The 18288-nt window shown below is 40.5% G+C and overlaps 1 protein-coding gene across 5 annotated transcripts in view; it reads left to right on the top strand.

Moving 5' to 3' along the window:
- DYM (dymeclin) overlaps positions 1–18288 on the top strand; it is a 169547-nt gene that overhangs the window by 100730 nt on the left and 50529 nt on the right. For all 5 annotated transcript variants that reach the window (XM_077936498.1, XM_077936496.1, XM_077936497.1 and 2 more), the window contains one exon: positions 10822–10924. In XM_077936498.1, coding sequence (XP_077792624.1) covers positions 10822–10924 — 103 coding nt within the window. The remainder of the gene's footprint in view (positions 1–10821; positions 10925–18288) is intronic.

The raw sequence follows: 18288 nt of genomic DNA on the forward strand, positions 1-18288 counted from the left end.
ATACTTTGTTCTGTTGGCTATCCCTAGTTCCCAGTGCCCATAAATTTCTTCAGCCTCCACAATCTCGTTTTAGGTGCCGCCTCCTGCTTCTCCAGTGCAGTGATTCATCTACATCACATTATTGAAATACATAGTCAGGGCTGGGTCTTAGCCTTCTTTCAGATAAGATGTTAACCTAAAAAGCTGGAATAAAAATCCCCACACCCAAATGTATTGGACTCCATGATGTTTTTCCATATAGTTTTCATTGTTGGTGTTTAAGTTTGGTTTATGCACAGTAAATTGAAGCTGTGAAATTTGTTCCCCTTCTAACCAGTTTGATTTTCAACCTGGTAAGGTTGCTTTACATGAACATGAGCCTCAAACAACAGAGGCATACAAAATATAGTTTGATGGGGGCATTATCCTTGTATACTATTGTGAATTAAGCAAAGAGTCAGTAATGGGGCATCTACGGGCCATTAACTTTCAAGACCATGATACATATGTGTATGATCCAGAGCCCAATTTTGTTTATCATTGTAGGTCAACACTGACACCTAAATCCACCTTGGATTCCTATTGATGTGTTGTTCTTGAAAATTATGATAAACTTTTACATAGGTTAATTTAGTTTGCAAAAGAGAAACTGTTTTTTGTTCAGTGATTTATTTCAGTTTTTCAAAGGCTGTATCAGGTTTCGTCTATGGAACTGAGGTTAATTTCCAGATAAATTGAAAACAATGTAAATCTAATTAGTCTGCTGCTTGGGCACCAGATATTTTGTTTTAAAGATCATGGTGGTTTTAAAGATGGAAAAACTTGCACAGCCGTTCTAACACGAATCAGGATGCTGTTTTGGTCTTTCTGACCAGCTTGAATTTTATCAAAGGGGCACAAGGCAAATACCAACAACAGCAAAAATCTGTTGAGCTGAAACTTGGCATACATGAGCTGCCTAGTGGGGTCTACTACAAATGTGACAAATATCAAACTGACCCAGTAAAAAAATGCCATATCTCCATCATGTTGGAAAGTGCACTTTAACCCTTTTTACACCACTTGTTAAGCAAGTCGTATATTTCCTTCCGATTTCAGTTAAAGCTATTGGTGTAGGCTTGTTGAGGATGACAGTCATTCATTGGTTTGGTGAAATTCTGAGCAGCAGTTGGAAAGTTATTATGGTGTTCCTGCTCTATTAAAGTATGGCAGCACCTACTGAAGAAATAATGCAGGGGTGTACAGATTCATTTTTGAAGTGAGCATTTTGCCAGGACTACAGTGTTTGCATAGGGAACAGATACTGGATGCCATGTGCAATGCCTATTCCTTTAGTTATGGAATATGATAGTATAGTACAGTGGTTAAATGAGAATTTGCCAAGCTTTTTGGGTGTGTGGACATATTTGTAAACTTGAGAAATTTTCTCAGTGGACAAGACCACACAATGGCATATGTGCCGCCCCCTTACTGTAACCCCTCACCAAAGAGCCCCCCCCCCCCCGCTTTTGTTTGCTCTGTTTCCCAAACCATTGGGAAGACTCTAACAAAGCAATACAGGACAACAAGGGTTTTTTTTTGCTGGTCCCAGACATTTCACCAACACTGTCTGGATTTGAGCCTGAGAGTGGATGTATTGAGGGTAAGTTGCAAGTAAGCACGATTTGTGACGTTGCACAACTTCATTACTGATCATGGGGCATGTCAGCCTTAGCATCCAATTTCCTGGCTTGGTGGAGCGTGAACCAATATAAAAGAGCGTCAACCAGCATGTTTTTTTAATCATTGGGTGCATATAGGGTTGAAATATTTTTTTGCTGCATTCTCTTGGCACTTTTCTCTTCTCATACAGAGCAGCAAATGATCTGAATTGATTGTGGCCACTGCAGGTGGCTTTTTGTTTAGCTAACCACCTGCCTATTTCTTCAGTGTAAAGACTGACCATGGTTAGCTGTTTGAAGGAGGTAAAAAGCTGCCCCATGGTTAACTTTGAAAAGAAAAGGAAGAAGGATGGGTGAACCCCTGGCATACTCTGGATCTCCTAACCATGGATAGGCAATTTGGGAATGTTACATCTCCCTTGCGCATCTTGGAAGTGTCAGGACACAAAACAGAAACTGACCAGGTTTTTGCTATGAAGAAAAAACTTCAGCCTTTAAACCTGACCAATCCAGCTCCTGAAAGTGTCATAGTAGAGCATGGTGAGCTTGTAGCTGAGCCAAGGGTACCCTTTGCTGTTTAGCACCCACAGAGAGCCTGCCATGAGAGCTCTCAATGGATCATATCTAAAGCCTCTTAGAGACAATCTCCTGTCTTATCCTGGTGCAGGTGCTCATGTTGCCCTCAAGTTGGAGGTTCAAGCCTCTCTGGGTCTCAAATGTTGTTTAGCGTTGACTTAGTAATATTGTGACTTACTCTTTAATAGTTTTATGTTTATAGAACATGTGTTGCAATAACTGTTTCTTGTGACTTTGGGGAGGACATAAGTTAAATAGATTGTTTTACTTTTCTTTTTCTTTCTTTTTTTTTAATTTTTTTATTTATTTATTAGAAAAAAGATTCGCGTTACACATCAAATATCAAATACATATATACATACAATTAAAAAGTAGAAAAAAAGAAAAAAAAGATTACAAAAAAAAGACGCCTTCAGAAATAAAGAGAAAAAGAAAGAAAAGAAAAAAAGAACGGAAAAACGGTAAAAGACAAACTTCCGTTCAACTTGGTCTAGGATTACATAATCATTATATAATCTTTGCAGTAGAACTTACATTAATATTATACATCGAAGGTGTTAATTATCTTCTGCTGTTGTGTTACTAATGCCAATATTGTTCTCAACATAAATTAAAAATTTCTTCCATTCATCTTTAAGTTTCGTAGTATTATTTTGCCTTATTTTCTGTGTTAATCTCGCTAATTCTATATATTGATATAATTTCACTTGCCACTCTCCGGTCGTAGGCATATCAGGGGATTTCCATTTTTGTGCAATTAAGATCCTCGCTGCAGCTATCGCATATTGGAAAAAGGTTTGGTCTGATTTTTTTATCTCCTCGCCAATCATGCCTAAAAGAAACAGCTCGGGTGTTTTGGGGAAGTTGTATTTTAGGATTTTTTTCAGTTCGTCATAAATCTTTCCCCAGAATTCCTTCACTGCCTCACAGGTCCACCAGATATGGAAAAAGGTCCCGATCTTATCTTTGCATCTCCAGCAATTATTATCCACAGTTTTATACATCTTTCCTAACTTTGCTGGGGTCAGGTACCAGCGGTACATCATTTTCTCTAGGTTTTCTCGGAGGGTTGCACACGCTGTAAATTTCATACCCTTCCTCCAAAGTGTCTGCCATTTGTTGTAATCGATATTGTGTCCAAGGTCTCTATCCCACTTTACCATCACGCCCTTCACCAAGTCCTCTCTAGTATCCCATTCTAATAATTGTCTATATAATTTGGAGAGGTGTTTATCATTACTCTCTAAAATTTCCACCTGAAATCTTGATTTTTTATCCCTCATCCCCTGTCTCTTGTGCTCCCCCCACAGTGCATTGATCTGGTGAAAGTGTAACCATTCTTTTATCTTATCTTTCAACTCGTCATAAGACTTCACCTTCCAACCTTCTTCTGTCTTAATTAAAAGATCCTCATAGGTCCATCTTTCACCCGTCATGTTTGGTTTTTTTATTTTAATGATATCCACTGGGGAGAGCCACCAGGGGGTCCCTTTTTCAATCAGTTTTTTGTATCTATTCCACACCTCCAGTAGTGAACCTCTAATTATATGACTAGAAAACCCTCTGTGAACCTCACCTTTCTCCTGCCACAGGTAAGCGTGCCACCCAAACCTAATATCAAAACCCTCCAAATCCAATAGATCAGTATTTTTAAGGGTGGCCCAATCCTTTAACCAGCTTAAACAAGCTGCCTCGTGATATAGCCTTATATTCGGTACCGCGAAACCCCCTCTCTCTTTTGCGTCTGTCAAGTATTTAAACTTTATCCTGGCTCTCTTCCCCTGCCATATAAACTTAGTCATAATTTTTTGCCAGTTCCTAAAACGGGTGGTGCCCTTAATTATCGGGATATTTTGGAACAAAAACAGTAACCTTGGAAGGATACACATTTTAATCGCCGCCATCCTCCCCGTCCATGACAGCTTCAGCCTCTGCCAGGTGTCCAGATCTTTTTTAATTTCCTGCCAAATCTTGTCGTAATTATCTTCAACCAAATTTATATTTTTCGGAGATAGCCAAATTCCCAAGTATTTTACCTTATTCACAATTTTTATACCAGTCCTTTGTTCCAGTTGGGTTTTATCCTCATTGGCCAGATTCTTTGTTAAAATTTTTGTTTTCTTCCTGTTTAATCTAAATCCTGACAGTCTGCCAAATTCCTCTAATAATTCTATCATCTTACATGCACTGTCCACTGGTTCTTCTAAGGATAGGACTAGGTCATCGGCGTATGCCTTTAGCTTAAATTCCTTCTTTCCGATTCTTATCCCCTTCACACTCCCTGCATCTCTTATTCTGTTTGCGATAACTTCCAAAATCATTATAAATAACAGGGGGGATAAAGGACAACCCTGCCTTGTACCTTTCCCGATCTTAAATGGTTTGGTCAGGTTGTTGTTTATAATCAGCATGGCCTGTTGTTCCGAGTATATTGCTTTGATACCTTTCATGTAGGGGCCTTCTATACCTGCCTTTTCCAAACATAGTGATAAGAACTCCCAGGAGACGTTATCGAAAGCCTTTTCGGCGTCTATAAAGATTAGTGCTGCTGGGATGTCTATCCTTGTATCTAGATATTCAATGATATTTAATATATGGCGAACGTTATCTTTCTGGTATCGATTAGGAAGGAATCCCGCTTGATCCTTATGTATGTATTTCATTAATAGCTTCTTAAGTCTACTTGCCATTATATCGGCAAAGATCTTATAATCGTTATTAAGCAAAGAGATTGGCCTATAATTTTTTATATCTGTTTTCTCAGTTTCTGATTTTGGAACCAGAGTTATATATGCCTCCTTCCAGGAACCGGGAATTTTCCCTCCCTGGAGAATGTTATTAATAACGTCTCTAAGCACCGGAGCAAGGAGTTCCCCCAGTATTTTATAGTATTTTGAGGGCAGACCATCCGGCCCAGGGGCCTTTCCATTTTTCATCCTATTAATGGCCTCCATAACTTCATTTACGGTAATTTCCTTATTTAATTGTGTTCTGTCCTCTTCCGGAATGTATATTCCTCTATCCTGCTCCAAGTATCTTTCAATTTCTAGTCTGTCTTCCGTTCCTCTCTCATACAACTTTTCAAAAAATTGAACAAACCTTTTTTCTATTTCATCTGGGTCTTCTATGATGTTATCTTCCATTATTATTTTACTTATCACATTTTGCTTTTTCCTCTTTCTCAACTGCCACGCGAGTAGCTTCCCCATTTTGTTTGCCGATTCAAAATACCTCTGCTTCATATATTTGATTCTCCAGTCTGTTTCTTGGTTTAATATGGCTGAGTATTGGGCCTGTAGCACCTTTGTGGCACGGATGGCCTCATCATCTGCTGGATTTGTGGTCAATTTCCTCTCATAATTTCTCAATTGTGTAAGGATTTCTTCTTTCTTTTGTTCTCTTAGTTTCCTCCTATAATTATTTTGTTGAATTAAGATACCCCTCATGACCGTCTTACTGGCATCCCATACCATATCTATGGTGGGTTCCCCCTTCAAATTCAAATCAAAATAATCTTTCAAGGTGCCTTTAACCTTTTCTTTCACATCGTCAATATCCAATAGATTTTCATCCAGCCTCCACCTATATTGTCCCTTGGACCCACTTTCAATTTCCATAACCAACGCGCAATGGTCTGAAAGTGTCCTGGGTAAGATTTCGCATCTCTTTACCCTTAAAGTAAGGTTTCTCGTCATCCAAATTTGGTCAATTCTGCCCCAACTTTGGTGTGGTTCTGAGTAATGAGTGAATTGTTTAGAAGTAGGATTTTTACACCTCCAGACATCGATTAAATCTAGGTTTTCCTCTAGGTCATTAAAATATTTCGGCAGTTTTCCTCTGTTTAACTTCCCTCTCTTTTCGTTCCTATCCAGCTCCGGTACTGGGACACCATTCATGTCCCCAAGCAAGATTAATTTATGCGTTTCTAGTTCTAATAAAATACTTTCAAGTTTCTCAAAAAACTCTGCTCTGTTTTTATTCGGGGCGTAGACCATCACAACATTGATTCCCCCCCCCCCCGGAAATTTAGCTGGATCCCTAAAATTCTTCCTTCTTCATCTTTACAGATTTGTACGGGATCCCACTTCTCTTTTACGTATATCACTACTCCTTTTTTTTTATTTACCTCCGAATTAATAAACTCTACTCCTAGTTTTTTGTTCATCAAGATATGTTTATGTTTCTTCGCAATATGGGTTTCCTGGAAGCAAATTACATCATAATTTTTGTTTTTCAATACTCTCTCAATTTTATTCCTTTTGACTTTCTCATTCAACCCATTCACATTCCAGGATAAAAAATTTAATTTGTGTGTTATTGTTTTCCTTCGTCTGTTACGGTTTCTCTGACCGGAGTCCCGAACTAGACTCTACTGCCTCTATTACCTGAGAGCTCCCCCTCCTCTGCCGTCCCCGCTCCCACCACGGCCTCATCATCTTCCTCATCTGTTCCCTCCAACCTCTCCTCCACCTCCCACCCTCTCTCCTTTCCTCCTCCTCCCGCCTCCTCCTCCTCTTCCTCCCTGCTCCTAGGCCTATTCTCTGGCCTTCCCAAATCTTTCTCGTACCTTCTCAAAAACTTCTCGGCCTCCTGTGTGTCCATCAATCTAAATTTCTTGTCCTTATAATAGAAAGCAATCCCTTCCGGGAACTCCCATCTAAATTGTATCCCATTTCTCTTCAGAACAGCTACCACCTGTTTATATCCCTCTCTTTTACGTAATAACCTGACCGGAATTTCTTTGTAAATAATAATGGGTCTTCCATCAATTCTTAGTCTATTATGGTAGCTCTTCCTTAAGATTAGGTTTTTCATTTCCACTGAGTTAAAAATCACCAAACAATCTCCCAAGAATTTGTTAGTTCTAAAATGTTTAGGTCTTGACATCCTGAAAACATTCTCTATAGAAAGAGCCAACTCTTCCTCACTTATATCTAGCCATTTAGAGAGTTCTCTAATCATTTTTCCTCTTATATCTTCATTTCTTTCCTCTACTACTCCCCTGAATTTCAGATGTAGCTGCTTTTGTCGCATCTCTGCCATGGCTAGATTGTCCCAAATCCTATCTTGTGAGCTGCTTAATTCTCTTAACTCTTCTTTCATCTTCATTGTCTCTTTCCTCTGATCCCTCATCTCTTTCTGTAATTTCTTGTTAGATTCTTCAATTATTCTGGACTTAACAGAGAGGTCTTGGATTTTAGCCGAGAGTTCCCCAACTGCTCCTTCTATCCTTTTATCAATTCTCTCTTGTACCTCTCCTAGCTTATTTTCCATGCATAATATATTTTGTTTAAATTCCTCCTTTATTCTCGCCCACAGATTGTCTAGATCTTTAATTTCTTCCTGGCGGGACCATTTCCTCTCCCCCGGAGTCCCACCCCCCTTCTTCCCATCCTTTCCATCCTTCCCCGCCATTCCCGATTTATCCCACCCAATTTCTTTCCCCTCCCTCTCCTGCTTTCTCACCCCTTAAGTCCCTCCCTTAAATTTCAGCAAATGTCAGCAATTATAGGCGAAAACAAAGAAGAAATAGAGCAGAAAAATAAAGCAAAGATAAAGCAGTTTTCACCCTCTAAATATAGCCAGACTCTTCGGGATTGTGCCCAGACGCAGATCCCCAAGCACCCCCGGAGCTAGGTTCTATGCCAAAGTCTCTACCAAAGTTCCAAAGTCCAAATTCGGAGAGGGGTACCGGGAGGAGGCACGGGCGATGTGGAGCGGAGTGGTTCCGCCTTGAGTCCCGGCGTTATCTTTCAAATCCCTTTCGCCAGTCCACTTTCCCCCGCTAGCCCTGAGTCACGGGGCGGTAAAGCTTTCTATCCGCAATCAAGCCTTAAAGATATATTCTCCACTTTCTAGTCCAAATCCAATCGCCGGTGGGAAATCCTCCAGACAGGGAGGGGAAGGGGTAGAAAAGAAAAGGAAAAGGAGAGGTAGCAGAGGCTTCCTCCTTATCTCTTACCACCACCACTCTCCTGAAATAATCCGTCCGCTCCTCAGAGTCTGTATTCCTTTCAGGGGCAGCCAAAAAGCACCCAAAAGTTCGTTATATCCGTCCGCACCTCAGAGTTCTCAACAACCGGTCTATATTCCTTTCAGGGGCAGCCAAAAAGCACCCAAAGGTTCGTTATATCCGTTACGAAAAATATAAAAGTGGGAAGCAGTTTGAACAGTTTAAAATCCAAAGAGCATACAGCGGCTAAGAACAGCGTAAACGACACAGAGGAGCTGGCTATTACCCCCCACTGCTTAGTCACTCTCTATTATCCGTTAAGGCTCCAAACGTCTTTAGCGTCTGTATTGTTTTTGTGGTTTTATAGTTCTTAGGGTTTCTTTTAGGCAGGTAAACCTCACTTCATATTTCATAACTTAAAGTTCACTCACTCAGACAGACTTTGCAAAAAGCCTCCTCATACCGCCGACTTCCATCTGCGCCATCTTAGTTCCATCGCCAAGTGAACTCCCATACACACTTCTAAAAAAGTACCGGGCAGCACGCAGCTCCGCTATTAGCTTTACGCTTCCAATAGAAACGCGTTCTGTGTGAACGCTACCACACACTGCGGATGCCTTTCTTCTCTTTAGGAGGCCCGTCGCCTCTCCTGGCTGGAGCTTGAGGCGTCGCGCTGCGGAGTCGGAACTTTCCCCAATTGCGCTAGCGGTCTCCGTCTTCACGCCCTGTCGGTGCGGAGAGGTGACACGACCGCCTCCACGCTGCTGGGGGCCTATCTCCCAAGGGTGCCCCCCTAAGGGTTTTTCGGGTTCGCTGCGCCCTAGCGGCTCCCCGGACCTCCGCAACGCCCAGAAAACCAGGAGCTGGTTCTCCGCGCTCCCTCCCAGGTCGCGACTTTTTACTTTTCTTTAATTGCAAAACATACTGGTTAAGGAATAGGTGCTTATTTATCTCTAGAACTCACTATATCTAGAAAATTAATTGCTAGAAAGGCCGACTTCTGTGATCAGTCACTACTGAATAACATGAAGGATTTGTAGAAATGAATAGCCCATAAATTATAATGTCAGTGTTAAGCCCCTGAAATGCTGTGCACATTTCACAATGGTGCATGTGGGAATTGCATTTGTGGTTTGAGGATATTATTAGGCCTGGGGTTTTTTAAATGTTAGATCTTTATTTAAACTACAGTGAACAAAGGACTAAATAAAACATATCTCTGTCTTTTGGAGCTATATTGTGATATATAGATCGTAAGAAAGAGAATCAACAATCTATAAATCAAAAATTAGAGAACAATCTCAGAGCTTCCATTCAAGTCTCTGCGGTATTCAGGAATATTCTAAAGAGTGTGGTTTGATAAAGTGCCGCCTGAGTAAGACTGTGTGCAGAAGTGTGCTGTATTTCTTGGGTGTGTAAGTAGGGTTGATGGTATTCATAGTGATGCAAGTGAAACTCTTGGATCCAGCTCGGCACCTTGGAGGGTCTTGTAGCAGTGATGGTCAGCAATGCTTTTTACCAGCATTTTATAATCCAACTGCACCCTTTAAAAAAAACAAACAAACAGACCTGGCCTCTGTCATTCATATTCTAGTCACCTCCAGATTATGCTGCTCTAATGCATTGCACATGGAACAGTCTTCTGAAGACAATCCAAGAGCAACAATTGGTTCCAAAAGTGGCAGCCAGAGATCGAAATGGAACCAGTTTGTCAGATTATTTTACACCCCTTTTGTACCAGCTTCACTGGTTGCCAGTTTGTTTCTGGGCTTAGTTCAAGGTGTAGTTTTTGAACTTTAAAGCCCTAAATGGCCTGGGACCTGGAAAATTGCCTTCCTTCATTTGAGTCTGCTTGACAACTTTGCTTCTCTTATGTGGCCCTGCCTTGCGCCCACCTGCCACCTGAAATATGGCAGATGGGTACCCAAGACAGGGCCTTTTGAGCTGCGGCACCCAGGGTGTGGAACCATCTCCCAAAAGGAAGTCTGCCTGGCCCCATCAGCACTCAGTTTTATTCCATTGAATTTTTCTGCAGAGCTATCTTTGTAGGCTGTTGCTGTGCTCACTTTAGTTTTGAATTGTTTTAACTATTGATGTTTTTGTGATTATGCTTGTGTATTTTTATTTCTGTTATGAACCACCATGAATATGTTATGGGAAGATGGTATACAATTTTTAAAATAATCAATAACTGGTGACAGTTGCTTGATAGTGTTATCTTAAAGATGACTCAAGGGATTCTTCCCTGTTTCCTCTGACAAAAAGTACTTGCTTTAGATCTTTACATCGTAAATATCATATTCCCATGAAATATAAACATATAAATCTACTTTGAAATTGCATTTTAAATAGCTGTAGCTATGAGCCAGCATTATGTTACATCTACATCAGCTCTTAGTGGTTACTTACTTACTCTTTTTGGTTGTCAAAACACAATGTCAGTTTTGTGAAATATTTAAAAAATGTTCCATTATGAAAATAAGCCAGTCTGTTACTGAATTCCATTTTCAATTCATAAACTTTTTTTAAAAGTTGCCTATGTACAATACAATTTGATAGAGTCACTTCTGAATCGGCAGTCTTGTTTTATACAACCCTTTTTAGAAATTGACATAAACATGCAAATCTTATTTTCTTCCTCTTCTTCCCCAGTTTGTTTTCATTGTTGTCAAAAAAGCACAACAAGGTTTTGGAGCAAGCCACACAATCCTTGAGAAGTTCCCTTGCTTCAGATGACTCTCCGCTTCCGGATTATGTGAGTACCAAACTTAGTGATTAAGGGAACAGGTCAAAATAGCATCTCCTAACCCAGCAGAAGTCTATCAAAGTGTGTGACAACCTGGCAACCATCAACACCAAAGTATAGGAAGCTCTGCTGGTGACATCATGTCTGAAACTCACTGAGAAAATTTAAAAAAATGCACTTGCAAATGGCAAAATAAAAACCACATCTATTCGTAGCTAAGACATTTACTTTAGTCTGACAGCTTGCAATTCTTGAACATTTGAGTTTGATTGCCATTATGAGGGAGGGGGTGGGGGGCAGAATTTGGGTTGGCTGCCTTTTAGCCCGCATCCATCCACACATAGCAAAAGCAATTTGGAGTAACCTCTTACACAGGAAGATTTTATCGGTTGAGAACATTGTCAGATAATACCCATATTCTGTTTGCCATTCACTTTCTCTGGGTATGCCAAATGTTTGTTGTACAGACCTGCCATTACCAGAATGCTGATGAGAGCTGGAATATTGAGTTAAGAATTTAAATTATAATCTGTGGAGTCTCCAATTCAAATCTCAGTTCAGCCATAAACTCACAGAGGAGTCCTATGTAAGCCACATTAGTATTAACCCTTTCTTGAAATATGGGTTTGTATATAAGATAACATAGTTGAAGTACTACCGGTATATATTTTTAATTTTTAAAATATACATAATTTTTAAAGTATGTACTTCACTTTTTAGACCTTTAAGATCAGTGAGATCACCTGGGGAATTTTTACTCACAACACCAAACCCTACAGAACAGGGCAGTGTCTCAAAACCCAGTGCCTAGGGTTTCCCTGACATATAAAATATAAAACTAGATCCTGCTTTGAATGTTTGAATTGTCTGAATTTTTGTTCTATATGCTTTTATGTTGTTTTTAAAATATTGCTGCTTCTTTGGCAATAGGTTGTGTTTTCGTTTGAATTATATATTTGTTTTTTCGACTGTAGACCACTTAGAATTTTTAAGAATATTATTCGGTTTATGGAAGTGCTTAAATTAAATAGATAATAAATAGATGCTCAAAGTGGGGTATGTAAAAGCAGTTATAAAGCAACAGCGATAAGCCAGAGTCAATTAACATAAAGTAGTGCGATCAACTGTATGAAATAGATTATACTATTACTGTGTATTTGTTCACATACATATGCATGTAATTGGTTTTCATTTATTGCCCTTCAACAATGTTTAATTTGAATTATTGTTGTCAGTTGCCAGGGGTAGGCGAGAAATGGGAGGAAAGCACAGGGCTTCTGCTAACAGGACTCAAAAGGTGAATCCGGCTCTGGGTCTCCCAAGTTCTAGTCAACACTCTAACCAAGACTTTCTCAAATTTAGGTCCCTAAATGTTGGACAACAGCTCCCATCATCCATAGCTAGCAGGACCAGTAGTCGAGGATGATGGGAGTTGTAGTCCAACAACACCTGGGGACCCAAGTTTGAGAAAGGCTGCAACCACTACACCACACTGTCTGTCAGTGGATTGAGAGAGCTCTGAGGTCCTTTTGGCCAAAAAGCAGTATATAAATAAGCCATAACATAACCACTAGCATAACTACAGAATTCCTTTTGCCATGTTGTGATCTTTTAGTATAAGCATTACTACTGAGAGGTTGGTCCATCTGAGCACAGTGGAACTTCCTCCTTAGGCTACAGTCCTATGCAGGCTGCTCTGGAAATAGCTCTCATTGACGGGTCTTCTGTTTTTATTTACAGTCGTACCTTGGAAGTCGAACGGAATCTGTTCCGGAAGTCCATTCAACTTCCAAAACGTTTGGAATCCAAAGTGTGGCTTCTGATTGGCTGCAGGAAGCTCGTGCAACCAATCAGAAGCCGCGGAAGCCCCATTGGACGTTCCCCAAAGAACGTTCGCAAACCAGAACAATCACTTCCGTGTTTGCGGCGTTCAGGAGCCAAAACGTCTGAGTACCAAGGCGTTCGGGATCCAAAGTACAACTGTATTTTTTAAAGGTGTATACTACGTTTTCTTTTGGAAAAACTCAAAGGGACTGAGAGCAAAATCAGTTAAAAACAGTAAATTTTAAAACAACACAGCAGCAAATATAATCAAATAAAAAGGCAAAGCCCCTTCAAAACACAATGTCAGTGGAATATCTCTTTAAGCCCTCTCCTAATACCAGAGGACGCAAGCAACAAAACTGAGTCACACATAGGATTGGATTGTTAGGGTAGGAAAAACTTTAAAAGTTCATGAAGATTTGGTGTCCTATTGCTGATTTTTTTGGAAGTTTTAAAAAATAGTTATACAATATACATGCTTTCCGATTGTATAATAATAATTTTGTTTTCCGTTATTAAGTTTAGCTTGTCGAGTTGTAATTAAGTTATTGAATTCACATAACAAGATTATTTTTTTTAAAGGAAAGCCCCTGCTGAATTTCAGTTCCTATATATTCCCTGCTTTAAAAGCTGGGCATGGCCCATGATCCCCATACCTTCATAGATACCACAAGTGTACACTCCTTGTCTTTTGCCCCACTAAAGAGGTTCCACAACTAGCAAAATGAGCTAGGTCTCACTTAGATCATATGACTGCCCAATAATGAACATCACATGACCATAACATGAGGCTTCTTCTAGGGGTGCAGAGGTATGTACTCTTATATCTGAAAATCCAAAGCTTTATCATGAAGTTTCACCCCAATAAAATAGGTTTCAGTATTAACTGAGGTGTGAGAAATTTATCCACCTCTCAAACTAAAGTGGACATGTTAAAATGGTGAACAAAGTTAAACAATATCTCTTAGAGTCCACAGTTAATTTCCTTCCTGCCAGAGGACTGATTTTTTTCTTATATACTGTGCAAATCTGATTGGCAGGCCCAGAACTCTTGATGTAATTCAGTATCCTCCCCTTGATTAATAATCTAAATAACCCTGTTATGTAGTTGCTGGGTGAGATGCTTCTCTCTTTCCCTTTCTTTCTCAGCTAATGCGCCATAAAGGAGTCAAGGAAGGCCCCAGTTTTGATTCATCTTATATTTGTCTATGGTAAATAGAAAGCAGCTGCCAGTTTAAGCATCTAACTCTTGAAAAACTATACCCCCCCCCCAACATCATCTGGAAATAATATAGCTAGTAAAACAAAGCTAAGAAGAAAAAGAAATGTTTGTTTTATGTGGGATGAATGGCTTCAGTTGGGGTCCTTCTAATTTGGCCATTAGGTCGGTTATTAAAAAGTAGTATTACAAAGGTGGTTTCAACAAAAAGATTGTTTTGGTTCTATCTTGTTATTACATTTGATTATAGCCAAAGCAGTAAGTACTATATAAATAGCCCTTCATTTCATTCCTCCTGCAAATAAGCAAAAAACCAGTAATCTTACTGTCTTTATGCATTGGTAGATGCTAAATTACTCCCTTACATTATTTTAGTTCCTTAAAGCAACTTGTGTTTTAGAAGTCATATTTAATTTCCGCTTACATGGTTTGACATGTGTGGTGTGTTTCTGAATGATAGCATAAAAGTTAGCCATCTTTTAAGCAAACTAACAATACTATAAAAGCATGGATTTCGGGAATGAATGCTCTCCTTTTTGAGCTTACAGTTTTCAGTATGCTTAGGTTTCTAGACCACATAATACAAACTCTGGTCTGGATTTACCAAGTCCACAGTCCAAGGAACACCTACCAGAGAGTAAGCCCTCTTGATCCCAGTGGAACATTTGAGTAAAGATGTATGGAATCAGGCTGTAACAGTGGTTTACTTCAGGGTGGAATGGGATTGGTTTGGTGGAAATTCCTAAACATCACAATTTCAAGAGAACATTTTAACAGAATGTAGGCAGTTCTTTTGAGAGCTTACTAGCAGGACGATAATTTTCCAGTATTTGTTGCCTGCTAGGGACTTCAAGACGCGGGACGTGGGTGGCGCTGTGGGTAAAACCTCAGGGCCTAGGACTTGCGGATCGTCAGGTCAGCGGTTCGAATCCCCGCGGCGGGGTACACTCCCGTTGCTCGGTCCCAGCGCCTGCCAACCTAGCAGTTTGAAAGCACCCCCGGGTGCAAGTAGATAAATAGGGACTGCTTACTAGTGGGAAGGTAAATGGCGTTTCTGTGTACTGCGCTGGCTCGCCAGATGCAGCTTGTCATGCTGGCCACATGACCTGGAAGTGTCTTCGGACAGCGCTGGCCCCCGGCCTCTTAAGTGAGATGGGCGCACAACCTTAGAGTCGGATACAACTGGCCCGTACGGGCAGGGGTACCTTTACCTTAAGGACTTCAAGAATGGGTGGTGGAGGGGGTTGTCAAACAAACAGCCGTCCATAGTACATAGTCAGATAATCCATTTGGCTTGGCCGATGTGCAGACCTGCCTTGTACAGTTTTAGACCAATGGTCCATCTAGCCAAATATTGTTAACCATAACTGAGAGGCTATTCCTTAAATCTTTTCCATGGAGTTGATGGGGGTGATGGTTTAGGAACTTCAGAACATGTGCTCTACCACTTAGCTGTGGTGAAACCCTTCCTCATAGTCAAGGAGAAGGCTTGGGCAAAATTTCCTGTTTCCTGTATAGGAGAATTTCTATACCCTACTTTATGCCCCTTTCCAGGACTCCTGAATCTTTGTCCCCTTTCCTGTTTTTTTTTTTTAAAAAAATCACTTTTTGAGAAGAAAAAGCATGCTATATATTTATGCTAAATGAGCTGTGCGTTGTTAAACAGGTCTGCACAGAATTTAACAATTTGCATAATATAACCTGAATAAAATTGAGTCTCTCATTGCGCAGGAATTGCACATCCCTGATAGGTAGTGTGCATAAAAATGACTGCAAAGTTATTTCAGTATCAATGTATTTCGCTTTTTCTTTTCATGTCTAAATGTGTGTTAACACATATCTCTTATATAATGTCTATAGAGGGGTTCTCCTAATTTTTTTGTTTATTTCACCTGACAAATCAGAGGCCCAAATTGTATTGTGGCAACATTTATTCCTGAACTTGTGCTTAGCTGAAGAAGAGACTCCAAACAGTCTGAAGCGAGTCCACCTTAGTAGTTTTCCAGGCATGATGTGCAAAATACGTGCTTTTCTAGAGTCTGCTGCAAAACAAGGAAGGGAGGCAGACAGACAGCAGCATTCTCTGGTTTGGGGACAACCACATCTTCTTTGCATCTGTTAAGATAAAGCATTATCAGTCGGTTTGTCTCGGTGGTGTTTTCTAGAAGTCCCATCTTAACTTACCCATGATGTCTCAGCTGAGACTATCCATACGTGACAGTTTGAGACAGTGGTTTTGTGGACCAGACACTATTTGTTCACTAAAAGTGAAACCGGAATGATTTTCATTTTCTCACAGTCTACCAGCTACACAAATAGCTTTAAGTAGCCACTTGTGGTTGAGAAGCAAAGGTTTGGGGTCAATTTTTCTAATATTTTATTGGGTGGAGGGGAGGTTGGATGAGTAATAGCCCACAAGATTTGTGCCTGAATAATAACTCCAGTATTTTCACCTGATTTATAATGTAAGTAATTAAGCACAGTGTATGAGAGGCCTTGCTTCAGAGGGTGCATGTTGCTTGGTCTCTTCGTGCTCCCAATAAGAAAAACCAGGTGCAAAGATTCAGCAGATGTTCAAACTTCATAGAAAATCACACTGTAAATACACAGGCTATATTTCATTTAGATACCTCAGTGTTGGGACGCGGGTGGCGCTGTGGGTTAAACCACAGAGCCTAGAACTTGCCGATCAGAAGGGCAGCGGTTCGAATCCCCATGACGGGGTGAGCTCCTGTTGCTCGGTCCCTGCTCCTGCCAACCTAGCAGTTCGAAAGAACGTCAAAGTGCAAGTAGATCAATAGGTACCTCTTCGGTGGGAAGGTAAACGGCGTTTCCGTGCGCTGCAGAAGTGGCTTAGTCATGCTGGCCACATGACCCGGAAGCTGTACGCCGGCTCCCTCAGCCAATAAAGCGAGATGAGCGCCGCAACCCCAGAGTCGGTCACGACTGGACCTAATGGTCAGGGGTCCCTTTACCTTTACCTCAGTGTTGAAAGGAGAAATCACATTACATCTTTTTGGTGCATCTTTTTTGACCCCATGAAAATGAGTGTAGTGGGTGGGGATAAAGCTGGGGTTTGACCTTGAAGTGCAGAATAGTGTCCTGAACGCACACAAGTCTCCATTGCAGCATGTATTGCCCCAACCTTGTGTCCATTAAAATAGGTGTAAGTTATTGAGATACACAGTTGAATTTGAGGAGTATTTATTTATTTTATTTTACCTTCATCCTTTTTGTCACATGTTCAAAATAAGTAGGCAGTCCTCCAGTATAGTCCTCCAGGAAGCATAGGTGTTCCCATTCTGTTACCAGTTTTCGTTTTACATTTTTACATCTTGCAAACACAGCCTTTCAGAAAATGCTTCAATACTCAGTGTTTCGGTAACCTGGTACCTACTAGCAGAGTTGTCCTATCCTCTTGTGCCAGTCTAATTAGGAGCAATGATTGTCTACAGGTAGTAGTAGTAGTAGTAGTAGTAATAATAATAATAATAATAATAATAATAATAATAATAATAATAATATATTATTTATACCCCGCCCATCTGGCTGGGTTTCTCCAGCCACTCTGGGCGGCTTCCAACCGAATATTAAAAATACAATACAGCATCAAACATTCAGACACCTTCAGATGTCTTTTAAAGGTAAGATAGTTGCTTATTGCCTTGACATCTGCTGGGAGGGTGTTCCACAGGGCAGGCGCCACTACCGAGGTAGCTTTAAATAGTAGTAGATGCAGGTTTAATGAAGTGTACTGGTACTGTGGGTGTGCCTGTAGCTGTGCTTGCTTGTTCCAGGCACCTGACACTTGAAAATCAATGTAGTTGGTGCAGAATTTGCACAGACCCCTCTGCTGAGAGAAAGTGCATCCTTTAGATGTCCTGCTGTTCACTGCCTATTGCCCACTTCTATATTGTTTGGGGTATCAGTTTAGGCTTAAATTTGTAAGCCACAAATATACAAAGTATTCCCTTGAAATACTGTGAATGGGCTTTGGTGCCTCTTTCCCCACAAATTTATCTTGAACTTTTACACTTCTTAGCAAACATATTTTCTAGCTTCTTGCTTCAAGAGTTGTTGAAGAAACTTCCATCCATTGCTGTATGAATGAACATTCACATTTTGAAAAGAGAGTTCTGCATTTGCATCTGCATCTCAAGTTTTGCAAGCTCGTGAAGAATACGCGATTGAAAATGATTTTGTTTGCAGCTCCAGCTAGCCATTGGAGCTGGTTGTATTTATTTATCCCTGAGGAGGAAGTGGCATGTTCTCCCATTCTGAATCATTAGTAGGGCTTCTCCCACACTGATGTCAGTTTCTAGCAATGCTG

The sequence above is a fragment of the Podarcis muralis genome, chromosome 11 (assembly GCF_964188315.1).
Source record: "Podarcis muralis chromosome 11, rPodMur119.hap1.1, whole genome shotgun sequence".
Taxonomy (NCBI): Eukaryota; Metazoa; Chordata; class Lepidosauria; order Squamata; family Lacertidae; genus Podarcis; species Podarcis muralis.